Genomic DNA, 19,011 nt, shown 5'->3' with positions numbered 1-19,011 from the left:
AAAGGTGAGGAAAAGTATAGTGAAGTAGAAGTGACGAGAGGTTGACACTTCTTTTAGAAATTAGGACTTTTCTGAAGACCCAACTAACTAGAGGAAGAGAGAAGCTCAAGGGAAAGCTTTGTTATTTTTTGTCTCACTCGTGGTTTTGTTTTATTTTTATTTATTTTTTAAATGTTTATTTTTTAGTTGTAGATGGACACAATACCTTTTATTCATTTATTTTTATGTGGTGCTGAAGATCGAACCCAGGGTCTCGCACGTGCGAGGCAAGCACTCTACTGCTGAGCACAACCCCAGCCTTTGTTTTATTTTTGAAACAGGAAAATTCAGGACAATTTTAGATTCAGTATTAGGAGTTATGGAAGGGTAGTCCTCCAAGACAGACGGGATAATTAGTGGTTTAAAGTTGGTGACATCCCAACGGGTATTGATATCAACACCACCTAACTTTCAATGAATTGCTGGTAGGATTTTCCTTGTAGTACATAATTCAGGTATTTCAGAAACAAATGAATACATAAAACAGTATTAGTTCATGATATTTATTACTGGGGTTGTTTACAGAAAAGTCTTTTTTTCCATTGCTGATTTAAGCATAAGAATAGTTGTTTGTCTCATGTGATCTCCTTTTACAATTTTTATTTAAAAAAAATCATAAAACTGTATCTGAGAAGATATTAGTATCAATTTTTTTAAAAATTGAGGAGGATTGGCCTGATGGTTTTATTTTATCCTTTAGTAACTCCGACCAAACAAGGTGTAGAACTTGGCAGGGTTCTTGCCACAGATGCATTTCGCTCCAGGCTGCAGCTCACAGAGTGGTTTGAAAGGGATACAAAGGCTTTTAGCTCCCATGGAAGGAGCACCAGGTTCCAGATCCTGATCCCTGAAATTTAAAAACACATGAGAATTTCATTCATTTTTTATGCTATATGTTGCCTTTCCTTTCCAGCGCAGTACCTCACAAGCTGTATTGGTTACCTGGCAGTGGTCTTTTTGATCCAATCTTCACAGTCAATTTCCCCACAGAATGGAATCTGAGCAATCTAATAGGGAAAGAAAAAGTATTCACTATTTATAACTCATTCTATAAAAGGAAGATTTGAATTCTCTATATAACTTATAAGCAAAAAAATCTCTCAGGCCGTGGCATCTTTACTGCAAATACACTAGAATCTTTGCTCAGAGATACACAAGATATGAAAGAATGTTTTTGCATTAAAAACTCACACTCACGGAACAAAACATAACAAAAACGCCTTTGCAACACATTAAAATGTCCCAATAAACTGTCTGCAGTGTAGCATACTCCAGTTCTACGTCCATTAAAAATGTGGACCATGGCCTGTTCTATATATAAACATGGTTATCAGAAGGAGAACAGGGAGATAATAAATGCTGGTTTTTAAAGTGATGTTAATAATGACAATTAACTATCAGACAAGTATCATTTTATACCATAATGTTCCTAATATGCAATGAGTATGTGAATCATTTTAAGTCTAAGAACTTTTGAAAGTCAAAAATCATTCTGGGGCTGGGGATGTGGCTCAAGCGGTAGCACGCTCGCCTGGCATGCATGCGGCCCGGGTTCGATCCTCAGCACCACATACAAACAAAGATGTTGTGTCCACCGAAAACTAAAAAAAATAAATAAATATTAAAATTCTCTCTCTCTCTCTCTTTAAAAAAAAAATCATTCTGGGGCTGGGGTTGTAACTCAGTGGTAGAGTGCTTGCCTCTCACATGTGGGGCACTAGGTTTGATCCTCAGCACCACATAAAAATAAAGATATGGTGTCCAACTATAACTAAAAATATTTCTAAAATAATCATTCTGTATTAAAAAAAACAACACTCAATTTTTCTTTCTTACACCATATAGAATAATGGGCAGAATCAAGACACTTGGGATTTTAGCTTCATTTTAAACTTCATTATCTCGTTGAAAATCTCTAGCCCTGGATTTTCATTCAATAAAATATAAATGTTTGACTAGACAGGCAAAGACCCATTAAGTCCCAAGTTTCCAATTCTGCAAATACTTCAATAAAGTTGACAAGGATGTATTAAAATAGGTTGAAAATCATAACCTAGAGCATATATATATATAAATCATTATAATTACTATGATATAATACACATTCTTCTTACTATATAATTGCTACATGTTATACAACTATATTATATATTACGTTTTTATAGGTGTTCTACGTCTGAGATATGGGACAAAGTGGGTTAAGATTTCTCCCAGTTATGAATGCTAAATTTTTCATAGCATGTCTACTTCAAAATGAGACATATGTGCAATAATAACTACCTAATAGTTCTATAAAAAATTCCAGGAGATCAATGTTAATGTCGGTAAGAACATCATTAACACAGGAGAAACATCAGTTTAGAAGCAGCTGAAGGCAAACTAGAGATTTATCAAGGGGAGACCCAAGAGACAGTAAAGGCAACAGTAGTATGTTTCCAGCTTCCTCTTAACTTTAATTTTTTTTTTTAGTTGTAGATGAACACAATATCTTTATTTTATATGCAGTGCTGAGAACAGAACCCAGTGCTTCACACGTGCTATGTGCGTGCTCTACCACTGAGCTACAATCCCAGCTCCCTCTTAACTTTTCACTAATTCCAGCCATGTCTTACACAAACAAATTAAGAGCTCCTCCTGCAAATTCCTTCACTTCGGATTTAGTTAAACATGTTGCAAAATGCTTCTCTAAGTAAAAGTAACTAGAGACTAGGAAATTACCGAAAAACAAGTATATCTTCAGATGAACACTAATGCAATGGGTAGCAAAAGTCTTTTTTATGTTCATTCAGTGAAGTGTGTTAATTTAATTCCCAAGGTCTATAAACTACTATTGTGATAACATTGTCTCAAGACAATGAAGAAATAAATTTCTACTTAAGTCCTGAGGAGTAGGAATGGGCTGAGGGAAGGTGGCAAAGATCGGAAAAAATAAACATTCAGAGAAGTCTTAATACAGAAATTCTTTGTGTGAAGAAAACTGAAGCAAAAACAAACCTAGATATATAAGCTGAGTAACCAAAAAATTACTTCCTAATGTTCAAAGTTGTAAATCATAAACATTTATAGTAAGAGCACGAAAAAAGCATATTCACATAGTACTGTTTAAAATTCATGAGAAAAGAGAGAACAGGGAAAAAACTTTAATCAATAAACTTCATGGAATGACAAAATATTGAGACCATTTTAAAGAATGTCTTTGAGTAATAAATTTAAATCTGGTTTCTTTGAAACTTTTACTTCCCTTAATTTAAAAAATTTATAGCTGTATTTTAACAACTTTAACAATTTTTATAGTAAATAAAGTTGTGTTTCCTTTTTCCTTGAAAAAAATTACTAAGCCTTGAGAAGGGTCTATATTTCTAAAATATTAATTTTTTAAAATTTAAAATCATTGTAGCACATGAACAAATTCAATTAAATTTTTATTTGGATTCATAAGTGATAATTTTGTAAAAACCTATGCTTTAATTCTTTCTAGCTTCAAAGTAAGGTTTAGATGATAAGACTTGGAATTTCTGGTTATTTAGTTGGCATTCATAAATATAAAAAAGACAGTATGAATGTTTAGGTTATTTATTCAATCATGAAAGGATTTTAACAGAATTCTTCAATAATTTCTCTATATTGTTTTAACTTTTGCTGTATGTAATATTTTAAAATTTTTAGAAGACAATATTAATGACAAGAAAGCAATATTCTGGAGCTCCAGTGGCACAACTGGTTAGCATGCAGTACTTAAGAAATAGCAATATTCAAAACTCACAGTGATCAACAAAAAAGATTAGTAATGCACAGCAACAGTGTACATGCATATACTTATGTATGATTATATATATATATATATATATATATAGTATATAACAGCATTTATTTTTCATTCAATTAAGATCCTCCTCTTGGAAATCTGTACTAGAATCAAGTCCTATAAATCAAAAATAGTGTTTTTTTCATTTGTACCAATACAGAAGAGTAGAAAAATCAAACTTTCACCTACATTCAAGTTCCAAAGATCCCTTTTTCTTTTCCCCTCCTAGCAAATACAATTCTATTTACAATGACCTCAAAGGTTGTTTGATGGTCAGTCAACCCATCTAGGCTGACCCATGTGAGGTAAGAAGTGAGGTGGAACTGACTACTGTATACAAGACACAAAATTTGCTTTTTGGTTCCATGTGCTCTTTGGACATACAACTAAAATATCCTATGTTCTACTTTAGAGTAGAAGATGGAATCTCTGCAATAATTTATCTAATACTAGAATAAAAGATATGATTCCACTAACACCTGCCGAGATCCATTTTTTTGAAATCAATAGATTAACTGATGGTTGGTTAGCTCTATTGATTTATTAACTCTTCTGCAATTTCTCTAATAGACTGGGATGCAAAAAGTGACTGTCATATTTCTATAGTGAAAGAAATTTATAACTTCAAAAATTAATGGAACAAAAGGAAAACAATCAAATAAATTATAAAGAAAGGAAAAAAACAAAGTAGGAGATGGTTACCTAATCCCTTGCCTTTCTACTGAAGTAAGCAGTTTGAGTCAAGCGAAAAATTATGGAACCCAGAAAGGTAAAAAATTACAAAGGCAAGCTTGGCATGGTGGTGCACAACTGTAGTCTCAGCTGCACAGGAGGCTGAGACAGGAGGATCATGAATTCAAAGCCAGCCTCAGCAATTTAGTGAGACCCTCTCTCAAAACAAAAATAAAAAAGGGTTGGGGAATGTGGCTAAGTGGCTAAACACCCCTGAGTCAATCTCTGGTACCAAAAAAAATTACAAAGGTAATAAATCAAGAATAGAAAGCCAAATACTAAAGAATTATAAATCTGAGAGGGATTTTGAGATTATCTATTTTGAACTCATTTAAACTGAGAGCCAGAGATTAATTTTCCTGACTAATGTAAGAAGAGACATTATTAATAGGTTATGATCACAAAATAAAATTTTGCTTTATACTCTCAGCATGAATTTGAAAAAAACAGATACATAGGAAATTACATTAAACCAAGCCAGAGAGATCTGACTGCTAGCACCAGGTCTATGTAGCTTGGGATAATTCATTTGAACTCTGGCCCATGGTTTTTTCATTTGTAACCCGAGGACACAGGATGGGTTATATATTCAAACGATTATACCAGAATATTAAAGTTCATATAATTCATTCCAATAATAAATAACTTTGGCAAATGAAAATTTCTTCTTTATGAAAATTAAGTTTCAGCTATGAACATCTGAATACACATAATACATAAAATTGTTGAAATCCTGAATAGTCAGTAAATTAATTGAAAAGTCTATGTAGTTTTAAGGCACCAGAAGTAATCACTCATTCTGAAAAAGACAGTATGAGCAACACATTTCCCCACATTATTCATAAAGTTCGATCAATTAAGATCCAGGTAAGTGTTTGTATGGTCAGAGAACCATACATGCACTGAAAGAAAGCAACTTTTATTGGGGGTTTCCCTAAGTTGGTGAGGCCAACTTCAAACTTGTGATCCTCCTTGCCTAACTCTCCCAAACTGCTGTAATTATAGGTGAGCATCACCACACCCAGTTCAATGAACCTTAAAATACAATTTACTGAAATATCCTTATTTTCAAAACTCCTCAGGGTTGGGAATATAGTTCAGTGATAGAGTATTTATCTAGCAGGGGCAAGGCCCTGGGTTCAATCTCCAGCATTGTAGGAAAAATAAAAAACAAACAAAACAAGCAGGGTGAAAAAAAAAGAAAGAAAATTGGAAGTCGCTTACCTTTCCAGAATCCAGTACTTTCTGTAAATCTTCCAATGTATTAGCCACAACCATATGAGTTTTAAGGTCTTCACAAGCCCTACCAAAAATTCGAATATATAATTTTTCTTACAAAGTTTTAAACAACACATAATTTAATGAAAGAACGATAACCTGTGAAAGCATACAATCAGTGACCGTTATTTTTATTATTGCTGTTAAATTTCTTTTTTTTTTTGTATTTCAGACTTTTTTTTATTGATTGTTCAAAACATTACAGAGCTCATGATATATCATCTTTCATACATTAGACTCAATTGGGTTTTGAGCTGTTAAATTTCTATCGACTAACATTCTGTTCCTGGCGATACCACTTGCTACCTGTGGGAGTCTAAGTTTATAGACTTCTCTGGTATTATTTTCTCTTCTACAAAACTGGAAAAACACTCTAGAGTAAATCATACACTAGTAACAACTATATGGGACTGCTGTGATAACAAAAGTAAGAGGTTTGAAAAAGAGAAACAATACACATGATTCAAAATGTTTTCTTTCACACACTGCTTAATTCTCTTTTGTTAAAGACTTAGGTTTTAGAAATGCAAATGAACATTCTTTTTCACATTCAAAGTCACACATTTAGTCACACAAGGTGGTGACAAAGGAAGGAAAGACATTTGTTGTTTTCTCAATCTCAGGGCTAAGACCATGTGAACTCTGTGCCAGAAACTGCTAGCTATCCACCAAATCTATTTCCTCTTTTTCCCAGTCTTGTCTCTTTTTTTTTTTGTAGAGAGATGGGCCTATGTGACCAAGTTATAGCCATGGAGAGTCGGACAGGCATATGTATGGCCACCTGCCTGGCTTAACCTTTAAGGCAGTGAGCCGCTCCTGCACACTCCCCCATTTCCCAACCAGCATTTGAGTAGTTACTTAGAGATGACTGTGATCTAGTTTTGATCATGTACATGACAACAGGCCTAGAGACTGGCAGAGCCAATAAAACAGAAATCATCCAGACTCCTGAATTATCAGAAGCAGTAGAGCCATCCCAGAACCGCAACACTGACTTCATATTGTTCCTTGAAAGAACAGGGAAGTCATTCTTTAAACTCAACTTAAGTCCTCTCTTGGTTATAGAAGCTTAGTCTACTTCATGTGCACAGAAGTTCTTAAACTAAAAATACTACCCAAAAAAATTGACCTTATGAAACCAATAGTCTAATGTGGGCTAAATAATCTTAAAAACCAATTCAAACCTTTGACAAGATCTATAACACCACATGCTTGACATAATAAAATTAATTCATATATTAGTTTCTTAGTCCTTAGTAAAATAAGGATCCAACCACAATTAGTATAATTTGACACCTTAAAAAATACAAGTCATGTTATCCTTATCCGGTTTTTCCCTAACAATATCAACTAGAATTCTGATTTATTCAAAGGGTCTATATTTTATAAATAAGTATTGATAATATACCAAAATGCATTCAGTGAGACTACAGGCAGTTTTGTTTTTTCCTGTAAGATTCTTCATGTGTCACAATTTTTCTATATTTAACATGTATATCTAAGTAGAAAAACATTATAAAAACAAAGCCCATAATCACTGCTTTACATAAACTAAATACAAAATGTTTAGTATGTATCTTATGTAAGAAAGAACAGAGAACAGAGAACTTGGATGAGGGGAAAGCTTGATAAGAATTTCTTCTATAAAAATGTCACCCCTTTACTAAAGAAATTCACCTAGCAAATATTTGGAGAATCTAGCTACTTATCATGTTCTAATTTTTTAATTACCACAGAAAATAAATAGAAAAGACTGTCCTCAAAGAGCTTTAGAAGTGTGAGGAAATTTGAGGGCCAATTTGAAGGGGATAAAAAGTATAAAAGCTCTTTTCTCTGATGATTAGAATAAATTTACTGATTGCTTCTCATGAGAAAAAATTCACCTTTATGCAACCTAGATTAACAAATGTACTGAACACAAATGCCAGTAGAAAAAATGCCTATTATCCACTAAAGCACTGGTTTCCAAACCAGAAGTGTGCATGCAAACCAAAGAGCAACAAATCCTAGAAATAATCCCTCAAGATAATTCTTATTAGCCCCATTTTCTAAGACAAGCAAGCCAAGAGATGCAAAGTCTCTTGCCTAAAAGCATGTAAACAAAACCAATGCTAAAATTAGTTTATTCTTTCCCAGATTTATTGAAGCCTAATGTGTATTAGGCACAGGGTCTTAGATGGAATAATAAATAAGATTAGATAGAATAATAAATACGGTGTAGGAACCACCTCTCCCCAAACTAAGCCTCTATCCCCAGTGACAGTGGTCTCTCTGCATTAGGTGGGCAGGAAAGAAAATAGGTGCCAAACTAATGTCACCAATCTTCTGGTGCATTACAGATTGCCTTGATATCTGTGCTTTCAGATCTATGATTCTAAAAGACCTCTCTCATAGGTCAGCCTCCCTCACCGAAAGGTCTCCTTATGCTGACACTACACTCAAACCCAATCCAGAGGTTCTTAGCCTTGAATACATTATAACCATCTGGGGAGTTTTAACACTATAGTTGCCAAGCATTGTCTAGATCAACTAAATTAATATCTCAGGAAAGGTGCCCAGGTGCTGGTATTTATTAAATCTTTCCAGGTGCTACCAACAAGTACCTAGCAGGTGAGAGCCAATGCCTTGATATCTCTCACATTTGTATGCCACATAAGCCTAGATCTAATGTTAACCCAAATAAGTCCAAGAGACAGTCCCTTGCTGAGACAGTTCTCAGCTATGGAAGCTCTTTTTTTTTTTAAGTATTTATTTTTTAGTTGTAGTTGGACACAATACCTTTATTTTATTTATTTATTTTTATGTGGTGCTGAGGATCGAACCCAGGGCCTTACACATGCTAGGCGAGTGCTCTACCACTGAGCCACAACCTCAGTCCCTGGAAGCTCTTAATGGAGATTAAATTTAGTAGGAAACAGATAACACTTAGAAAAATAACCATAATACAAGTAAAAAATAAAATAAAGAGTGGCAAATTAAGTGTAATCTGAGAGTTCAGAGGGAATGATTATTTTCAGTTGGGGAAACCCCAAATTTCTGGCTTTAATTCTCAGAAGATGGACAGGTTTGAAGACAACAGACATAAGCAATTTTAAGGTTTTACCTTGTGAAAAGGTTAACTTGGATGTCCTCCAAAATAGCATGAAGTTTAGTCTCAGCCTCATTTTCAGCAATAGTCAGCTTTTCTCCAGTGTCCCGTCTGACAGCTACAAATTGACAGCTCTTCATATCACGTGGCCCAACTTCAAGTCTAATTGGAACTCCCTATAAAATAAAAAAGGCAATTAAAATGGCATGTACATGTCTCCAGTTGAATAGGCTCATTTCATGGCTTTATCTACAATAAAGCATAAATAATCCAAAAAGCAAAAGTGTAACCAAACAAGAAAATGGAAGGTAATATTCCTTAGATATTATAAAAAACTACTCGAAAAATAAATAAAGAAAAAACCTACTGCCTGAGTGGTTCTCAACTATAGAAGCTCTTTTTAAAAATATTTTTTAGTTGTAGTTGGACACATACCTTTGTTTTATTTATTTATTTTTATGTGGTTCTAAGGATCGAACCCAGGGCCTTACACATGCTAGGTGAGTGCTCTACTGCTGAGCCACAACCCCAGCTTCTGGAAGCTCTTAATGGAGATTAAGAGGGCAGCTGATTAGATTAGCTTCCCAACTGCTGTCTCCACTCCACAAAATAGCACATAGGAGAGATGAACAGAAGACTTCTTGAGGCCAAAGATATCCTAAGTCACTAAAGGCACTAGTTCACTGGCATATTCTTGACTCATTCATGGTGTGCTCCAACTGGGGAATCCTAACTCTGGACAGAACTCAATCTATAGCTTGTGTGAGAATCACCTGGAGGGCTCCTTAAAGACCAGATTGCTGGGCCCCACCCCTGGAGTTTCTTATTATAGTAGGGTTAACGATGGACCTGGAAATTTATGTTCCTTGGTTTCCTTTTTTTTTTTTTTGGTGCAAACCTAGGGCCTGGTGCTCCCTAGGCAAGCACTCTATGATCGAACTACACCCCTAGTCCCATGAAAATCAATATTTCTAACATGTTCCCAAATGATGCTGAGACTCCACATCTTGTGACTACACTTTGAGAACCTTTGGCCTTAGGTTTTTATAAAGAAACTTAAGGACTGACTACAAGCAAGATTAAGACGTATGAATGTTCAGTTGTTATGAATTTATGTTTCTGAGGGGAGTAAAAACCCTAAGGTTTAGGGAGATCTTTCATTTTGGGGCCTATAACCTTCCTGAATGATCCTTTAAAACTAATTTAGGATTTTAATATTATAAGTCAAGTACTTCATACAATTTAGTTGCTTAGTGGTACTCCTATGGAGGACACTAATGGGATGACTGACAAAACATGCCTGGGCTCTAGAATTAGATGGTAGTAATGTACCAGTTTGTTGGTCATCATGTAGGACAATGTAGGATAATGTTCTACATGGATAGACACTAAGGCAGTGGGTTAGAATCTTATATTCTAATGGCTCAATCCTTTGTACTCTACTTGCTTTATTATAAGTTTGTGACTGTTTCATGATCAAATATTTTACAACCCAGGTAGAAAAAAATAGCAGAGGTGGAAAAACAGAAAGACTATCTGTAAAGAAGAAAGAAATATGAAAGGGAATAATGAAAAGTCAAAGATGGAAGGTAATCTAAAGTCAGATAATAGAGGAGGCAATATTTTATTAATGTTTTTTTCTAATTAGTTACAAATTTATTTTCAACCTCGTTTTAAAAAAAAAGGTCTTCATTCATTCATATTATTTTCTCCTTTCTATTTTCATAATACCAGAGACAGCTAAAGAAGAATTATGGACTCTGGTCTAGCAATCAAACCATAATATATCTCATGTATTTATTTGAACAATACATGTCATGCATACATGCACACACTATACAAGGTTGATTGCTTATCAAATGAATGTGTATCTACATTTCCCCCAAAATGTCCTCTTTTAACATGAATTCTTGGACTATGTGGAAATAAAATGATACTAAAAGGTGCAATTAGTGGACTGGGGTTTGTAGCTAAGAGCTAGAGCGCTTGCCTAGCAGGCACAAGGCCCTTTGTTCACTCCTTAGTACACCCAAACAAAAAGTGTTATAGGGTAAGCAATCCCTTGTTCAAAATGCTTAAGACCAGAAGTGTTTCAGATTTTGAAATATTTGCATAGACTTTACTAAACTTCCCTAATTTGAAAATCTAAATACCTAAAATGTTACAAAATCTGAAACTTTTTGATTACAACTGAAACTCAATTCCTATCAATATTTTTCATGATCTAGTGAAACTTTCATTTTTAAATTTTAGGTATGGAGTTTAGAACTTAGGTGCTTTATTTTCTCTCTGAGGAATATAGACTAGGAAGGTACAACAGACCCAAATCATGGTAAGAATGTCTCTCACACACAGTACAGGTCACCAGGGAAGCCTGGTGAATGAGAAAGATCAAAGCCAAGTCAGTGTTAGGAAAAAGAATGAATAAGAGAAAGAGGAGGAGGAGGGATTCAGAAATGCATACGAATGACAATTTTTCTTTCCTTTTAACTAAGTTCATAGCAACAGTAAGTTTCTTTTTTAACATTTGGTACCCAGTTAAGTATAAATTGATTTAGAGAAACTGCTACCGATATCATATAACAGCTATTTCTAAGTAAGAAAAAAAGCACAGAAGATTTATCTCAGGGGCCATTTAAAAAAAATTATCAGCAACTGTGGGAATACTAGAAATATATATTAGTATGGAATAGACCCAATACTGTCAAGCTTGCAGGTTTGAAAGCTTAGAGATGCAATCTCACTTACTTTGTGTTTGTGTGGGTGCATGTGTGGGGGTTGGTACTGAAGACTGAACTCAGGGTATTTCTCTACTGAGCTATAATTCCAGCCCTTTTTGTTTTGAGATAGGTTCTCCCTAAATTGCCTAAACTGGCTTTGAATGCTGGATCCTCCTGCTTCAGCTTCCTGAGTTGCTGGGATTACAGGTGTGCACCACCACACCTGGCAGCTTATATATTCTTGACTCCTAATTTTGAGATCCAATTAAGATTTTGTGTCCCAGCAAAAGAAAAATACTAAATCCTAGAAGTTTATAAAATGGAATTAATAGCATAGATTATCTATTAATGACACTGTAATAAAAGAATTAGGCTTTAACAAATAATTTTTTAGTTGTAGGTGGACACAATGCCTTTATTTTTATTTATTTATTTTTATGTGGTGCTGAAGATTGAACCCTAGGCGAGCACTGTACCACTGAGCTATAACCCCAGCCCCAAGTTAGGCTTTTTTAAACAACATAAAAATCAACAAACTGATGTGAAATAATGTGGTACAAAAAAATCAAGTAAGAAAATCATCTCTTGTCATTTTACTATTAATTATAACAATGCTAGCTGGCTGATGCCCGTGGATTATTGTTCTGACATTCTTACTGGTCAAATAACATTATTTGAATTCCTGGCATACACATTTTAATATAACAACCATGTGAAATTTATTCATTATAATCAAAAGCTTTAAGATCATTTTTTATTCTAACATAACAAAAATAGGCTTCCAAAAAACCTTTTTCTTTCTGCAGTGCTGAGAATCAAATTCAGGATGTTGCACATGCTAGGCAAGTGCTCTACCACTGGGCTACATCTGCAAACTCCATTAAAACTATTTTAAGTTTAGAAAATATATAAACTTTAGGTATCACTATTATAATTGAACTGAACTGTGTCAGTGCTGAACACTTGGTTTAAGTGAAGAAGAAAAGAACTCATAACTATAAAAATAGAGAAAAGTAATAAAAGCATTAAGTTTAATAAAAAGAAATGGAGTAGAAAAAAATGTAAACTGAGGGTATAGAAGTAAACAATACAACTAAGGAATTTACCTTGAGTTCCCAGTGATTAAATTTCCAACCCGGAGAATAGTTATCTCGCAAATCGACTTTTACACGAATATTAACACTGTGTAACCGCTTTTGGTAATCATTGCATTTTGCAATCAGTGCTTCTTTGTCTTCTTCAGAAAGTGCATTTGTAATACCACAGGGAATAACCACCACCTAGAATTCAGCACAAAGAAAAATCATATAGAAGAAATGAAGCCCTATGCTGCATAATATCCAGGAGTGAAACCATATTAGTGACTATTAACACAAATCAACTTGTGTGATTTCTAATCTACATATAATTCCTACACATCCCTATCTACACTAAGGGCATTTTCATTTGACTTACTATATTTAGTTTAACTTATTTTAAATCATTTAAAAAATAATTAAGAAAAAGTTTTATACAAAGTACCTTTAAAAATTAAGAGTAGAAACAATAAATAATATAAATGATATACATAGGTACACAAACACAACACTAAGGTCTGTGTTGTGCTCTAATGTTCCTATTACCAGCAAAATCTACCCAAATGAGATTCAGAAAGTCACCCCTTCAAATTTCCTTTGGTAAACATAGCTTGTATTTTGTAAATGGAATGATAAACAGAAATATTCTCCTTACCTGAACACAGGCCACACGGGGTGGTAATATTAAGCCCATGTTGTCCCCATGAACCATGATCATAACACCAATAGTTCGAGTTGTTAAGCCCCAGGAGCACTGATAGGCAAACTGCTTCTCTCCTGGTGTCTTTGGATCTTCAAAAATGATTTCACACATTTTGGAAAAATTCTGGCCTAAATGATGTGATGTTGCTCCCTAAAATAAAAATACAAACATAAGCTTTAATTTTTAATAATCTCTTATTAAAAATGAGTACTATTAGACCATACACTTTAAAATAGCACTACAACTGTTTTCTCTCTCTTTTTATACATAAGGTTTTAAAATATAAATAATACAAAAATTGACTATAGAGTTAGTCAAAAAATACTATATAAGTGTTTTGCTTTGGGACAGGCCTTTACATAGGGATAATCTGACCTACACAATTTAAAAAGGACTCCATTCTTTGGTTTATTAAGGATACAAATCATGACTTAATTGATCATGGAGATTTAAAGTAAAGGAGAGATGTGCTGAAATTGTAATATGGCCTAGAAAGCACATAACATACTTTTTGTTTGTTGGTTTCTGAGATGGTGTCTCACTATGTTGCCCAGGCTGGCTTCAAAAATCAAGATACTCCTGCCTAGCCTAGAGGCATGAGCCACCAGCCCTATTCATTTAATTTTTGAATGGTACATTAAAACATAAAAATTGTACATATTAATGAAGTAACGTGATTATTTTGATACATGTATATATTTGTGCAATGTTTAGAGCAGGTTAAACATGTCTCCTAATTTTATCATTTCTAAAGAAGGTAAAAACCTTCAAAATCCTTTCTTTTACCTTTTTGAAATGTATACTACTATTATCTAAGTTATCCTATTGTACAGAAGCAAGCCAAAACTTCTTGCTCCTAACTCTAACTTAGTACCTACTGATCAACATTTCCCCACCACAGACTACCCTTCCAATCTCCCCAGTCTCTGTTAATCACAATTCTATTATTAACTTATATGAGATCAATTTTTTTAGATTCCACATGTGTGGGATCATGCAGTACTTGTCTTTCTGTGCCTGGCTTATTTCATCATAACATAATGATCTCCAGCTTCATCTATATTGTTGTAAATGATAGGATTTCATTATTTTATGTCTGACAGTATTCCACTGTGTATATGACTACATATTCTTTATTCATTTATTGATTGGTGGACACTTAGGTTGTTTCCAATTCTTGGCTATTTGTGAATAATGATGCAATGATCATGGGGGTGCAGTTGTCTCTTCAACATACTATTTCATTTCCTTTGGATGTATCCCAAGGAGTGGGATTGTTAGATCATATGGTACTTTTTTATTTTTTGAGGAAAATCCATGTTTTTCCATTTGGATGTACTAAATATTTTGTACAAGAGACTACTTTTCTTATGACAGAAAAATTGTTGGATCTGCCCATGAACTGTGCTTACAGTCATCTATGCAACAGTTTGATACCTGAATAGCTCTTCCACTAGCGGATATAAATGCTTCTATTGTAGTTGTGTAGTCTCCTCCTGCAAATTTTTCCTTTTCAGTCTTTCTTCCTTTTACAACAGGAATTGCCAGGAGTTCTTCATATACCCGAGCATATAATTCAAGTATCTTTAAGACCTGTATTTAAAATAACATGTGTTCAAATTCAGGATATATTTATTCATCATAAGTCTATAAAATCATACTATTTAAAACTAATTGTGCTGGAAAAAGCACTTAAACAATAAAAAGGAGAAAGTTAAGTAACAAGGAATGTAAGATTCATTAAGAATATATCCAAGATGTGGCTCAGTGGTAGAGTGTCCCTGAATTCAATCCCTGGTACCTCCACCAAAAAAAAAAAAAAAAAAAAAAAAAAGGACTATATCCAAGAAAGCAGTGTGAAGTTAAGTAACTATTAAAAATGTATATAAATTTGGAATATAAAAGAACATAAATGATTATGAAGAGATATATCGTAATCTGAGTAAAAATTGCCTGAAAAATGCGTAATTTCAATAATGAAATTAGAAAGTTTTCTATATTTTAAGATCCAAAAATATTTTCAACTAAAAATTTAAAATAGCACATTTCATTTATCAATAAAATCTCAACAAAAAGTTCTTTAAATCTATATTCATTTCAATTGATTTGATTTTTCTTTTATCAGGTAATACATAACTTTTAAGTAATAAAAAAGCAGAGCCTGAACAAACAAACGGAACATAAATAATACAAGACAATTTTCTATACCTCTTCTGCTGCTTCTTCAAAGGTAGCAAAAGCACTGTGCCCTTCTTGCCAAAGGAATTCACGAGTTCGGAGGAAAGGCTGTGGGTGCTTGAACTCCCAACGCTAGAAGAGATAAAAGTGCAGTTTGGTCACCTGCAAGCTTTTCAATTTTTATTAACAACTTTACATGTGAGTAATCAAAACTCAACTATGATCTAAAATACTTCAAAAATGCTTTCATACTCCCAAACCTTTAAATATAAGACTAAGAGAACACAAAGTATGTTTTTCTGAAAAAGTAAAATGAATAAAAATAATGTCAAAAAGAGTACAGGAAGGTGTATATACCTACCACCACATTGCACCACTGATTGAGCCTGATGGGCAGGTCTCTGTGTGACTGCACCCATTTTGCATATGCAGGATACATTACTGAAAGATGTAGAGGGAAAAAGGCAGTTGGTCATTTAAGACTTTATTTCATCTGTAGGCCAGTAAGAGTTAAACCAGCAGTAAAACTAACAGCAATTAAAATGTGTATTTGTGTAAATGTGTTTCCAGTGTTAAAGTGGTTAAGTGAATGGCATTATTGTTTTAATAAAGCAAATTACTCAACAATATAAATCTACCTAAATTTGATTATACTCTGTTCTTCACATGAGATTTATATTTAACATTAATTTGACTGCTTTCATGTTCTGTTTTTGAAAACTAGCACATGCCATGTTCTATGTTAAGTTCTTTGCATTCATTATCCTATTCAGTTCTCACGTTCAACTCACAAAGTAGATGTCATAGCAATTCTAAAGATGTGAAACTTACATAACTTACTAATTCAGAAGTTATGTATCAGAATTGGAAGGATATGAAAGCTTTTGCCACAGTTCATAGCCTACTCATGATCTACAATTAGTAAAACAAACCAAAACATAACTCCACTAGTCTGGTATATGAGAAAAAAGCTCACATCATAACTTCAACAATGCATCCATTATACAAGGGTAATGCTAGAAGTACAAAAAAAAAAAAAAAAAAAAAAAAAAAAAAAAAAAGAGCAAACAATCCTTAACTCTAAAGAGTCACTTTAAAAGATATCATCAAACCAAGAGACTCAAAATTTACAGTAATAATCCTATTTACTGTGTTTAATTCTAGGAAAATGACTCAATCTTTCAGAGACCTTTTGTCCCTGCAACATAGAGATACCAGTAGCTGCCTCTACTTTTCTCACAGCATTATTGTGACACTAATAAAAACAGATGTGAGTAAAAACACTTAGTAACCTTTAAAAACCATTCCTGAATGTAAATCTAAATGTGTTAAAAGGCAACAAAATTTGAAAATATAGCATGAAGATTAATTAGGTATTTATAATTTTATAATCAATCCCAAGAATAAAACATTATCTCAGTAAGATTCCTTGAAAAAAAAAAAAAAAAGATTCCTTGAAAGGGAATTACTGAATTCAATAAGCCATTTTAACTTTATTGCTGAAAAATTATAGAAAGAAATTTTAAGATAAGTATTTTCTTTAAAACCCTCTATCCTAATTATAAAGAGTTCTGAAACATTGTCACAAGGATTATAAAAAGCACAAAAGTTGGGATTTAACTTTAGAAGCTGTTTCAAATGTTTCAATGAGTCTTCTCTTGTGCTCCAAGGCCAATTTCTCACCTGTTTCACTAGTAGGACGAATGGCAATTGGTTCTGCTAACTCTGTTTTGCCAGATCTCGTAACCCAAGCAACCTAGTGAGATAAAATCATTTTTCATACAATTTTAATGGCATTTTAGAGCAACAGTAAAACTTAGGCAAGTTTTCTCTATTTCAGGTTTTCTTCATATCAATTAAGGCAAGGTAAAATAACTGATGCTATTACTGTGAGGAAGGGTCAAGTCAGTTAATCAGTTATGAAACATACAGAATTACAACTTTCCATAAAAACAGAAATATAATTTTTAAATAAAAAATGACTTTGTTTATCTAAATTGCTTTTTATGAATTACTGATATAATTTTGAATTTATGAAACAAAACTGCAAAAAATAAAGCAAGCAAGATAGCTTACCTCAGGGGCAAAGTCAGCAACATGAGTCCTTTCTTTCTGTAAGGCACCTTGAGACACAAATATGGGGAAATAGCAGTTTTCAACACCAAGTTTCTTGATCTCAGCATCAAAAAAGTCCTTGATGGATTCCCAAATGGAATATGACCAGGGACGAAGAATATAGCAGCCACTTACATCATAGTATTCAATCATTTCTGACTTTGTGATGACCTATTTAAGAGAAAAATAGTCTATAAGACCTATATTTAACAGAAATTCTAGTATAAGTGGTAATAGTATATGGTATCAAAATCTCAATGTGGAGGCTTCTCCTGTTTGTATATCTTCATGTGGAAGATCTGAATGATAGTAAGCCAGACCTTCCTAAACTGAGAAGAGCAACATAAGAAGGTTCTAAACTTTCAAGAATTAAATTCCAACCTTGCCTCTGCTATTAACTTGACTCACCTCATTATGGGGAAAAAAAAAAAAAATCAATGATGACTCTCATAGGGTTACTTTTCAATTTAATAATTTGTGTGGCAATGCTTAGAAAATTATGACACGTTGAAAGACTATAGTGTGTATTACAAAAGGTACCATGCATTATTAACTTTTTACCTGGACTTTAAACATAAAGTTTAAAGTTTAAAACTCATCTTTTTGACATTTAAAGTATAAAAAATCAACTGAATGCATACTCACTTGAGAATACCAATCAGCAAGATTTTCTTCTTTTTTTGCTTCAAGACCCAACCTGGAGATAAGAAAAATAAAGTATGAGCCAGGCATGGTGGCACATGACTGTAATTCCACCAACTCAGGAGGCTGAGGCAGGAGTGCTGCAAGTTTGAGGTCAGTCTCAGCAACTTAGCAAGGCCCTGTCTCAAAACAAAAAATAAAAAGGGCTCAAGAGGTTGCTCAGTGGTAAAGCATTTTTGGGGTTTAATCTCCAGTACTAAAAAAAAAAAAAGAAAAAGAAAAAATGAATCCCTTTATTCATTAATTGCTTTTAAGATGTGTCTATTTTCTGTTGCTATTAAAAAACACCTGAGTCTTAGTATTCAATAAAGAAGTTTATTTGGCTCGTGGATCTTCCAGCCGGGAAGCAGGACATGATGGTGCCAAACACTGCTAGGTACCTGGTGAAGATCTTGGTACAGCATCATAACATGGCAGAGTCATCACATGGTGAGACACAACAGTGTGCCAGCTCAGCTCTCTTTTCCTCTTTTTATAAAACCACTAATAAATCATGAAGGACCCACTTTTATGACCTCAGTTAATGCTAATTACCTCCCCAAAGCCCTAGCTCCAAACAAATGTAGGGATAAAGT

The 19,011-nt window shown here is 33.6% G+C and overlaps 1 protein-coding gene across 2 annotated transcripts in view; it reads right to left on the bottom strand.

Moving 5' to 3' along the window:
• Positions 1 to 525: 525 nt before the first annotated feature.
• Positions 526 to 19,011, bottom strand: part of EPRS1 (glutamyl-prolyl-tRNA synthetase 1) — an 81,161-nt gene continuing 62,675 nt past the window's right edge. Inside the window, exons 21-32 of one of the 2 annotated variants that reach the window (XM_081297480.1) lie at positions 18,380 to 18,431; positions 17,696 to 17,905; positions 17,303 to 17,375; positions 15,981 to 16,060; positions 15,650 to 15,751; positions 14,879 to 15,034; positions 13,394 to 13,591; positions 12,769 to 12,942; positions 8,958 to 9,118; positions 5,801 to 5,879; positions 982 to 1,046; positions 526 to 886 (exon numbers count right to left, since the gene is read on the bottom strand). In XM_081297480.1, the coding sequence (XP_081153606.1) occupies positions 736 to 886; positions 982 to 1,046; positions 5,801 to 5,879; positions 8,958 to 9,118; positions 12,769 to 12,942; positions 13,394 to 13,591; positions 14,879 to 15,034; positions 15,650 to 15,751; positions 15,981 to 16,060; positions 17,303 to 17,375; positions 17,696 to 17,905; positions 18,380 to 18,431 (1,501 nt within the window). In that variant the 3' untranslated portion in view covers positions 526 to 735. Of the gene's footprint in view, positions 887 to 981; positions 1,047 to 3,004; positions 3,962 to 5,800; positions 5,880 to 8,957; positions 9,119 to 12,768; positions 12,943 to 13,393; positions 13,592 to 14,878; positions 15,035 to 15,649; positions 15,752 to 15,980; positions 16,061 to 17,302; positions 17,376 to 17,695; positions 17,906 to 18,379; positions 18,432 to 19,011 lie in introns of those variants that run through there. The other variant, XM_081297481.1, reaches the window with a different exon arrangement.

The sequence above is a fragment of the Spermophilus citellus genome (genome assembly GCF_964194105.1).
Source record: "Spermophilus citellus genome assembly, chromosome: 6".
NCBI lineage: Eukaryota > Metazoa > Chordata > Mammalia > Rodentia > Sciuridae > Spermophilus > Spermophilus citellus.
The sequence above is the reverse complement of the archived record's forward strand: the minus strand, read 5'-3'. Positions and strand labels throughout refer to the sequence as shown.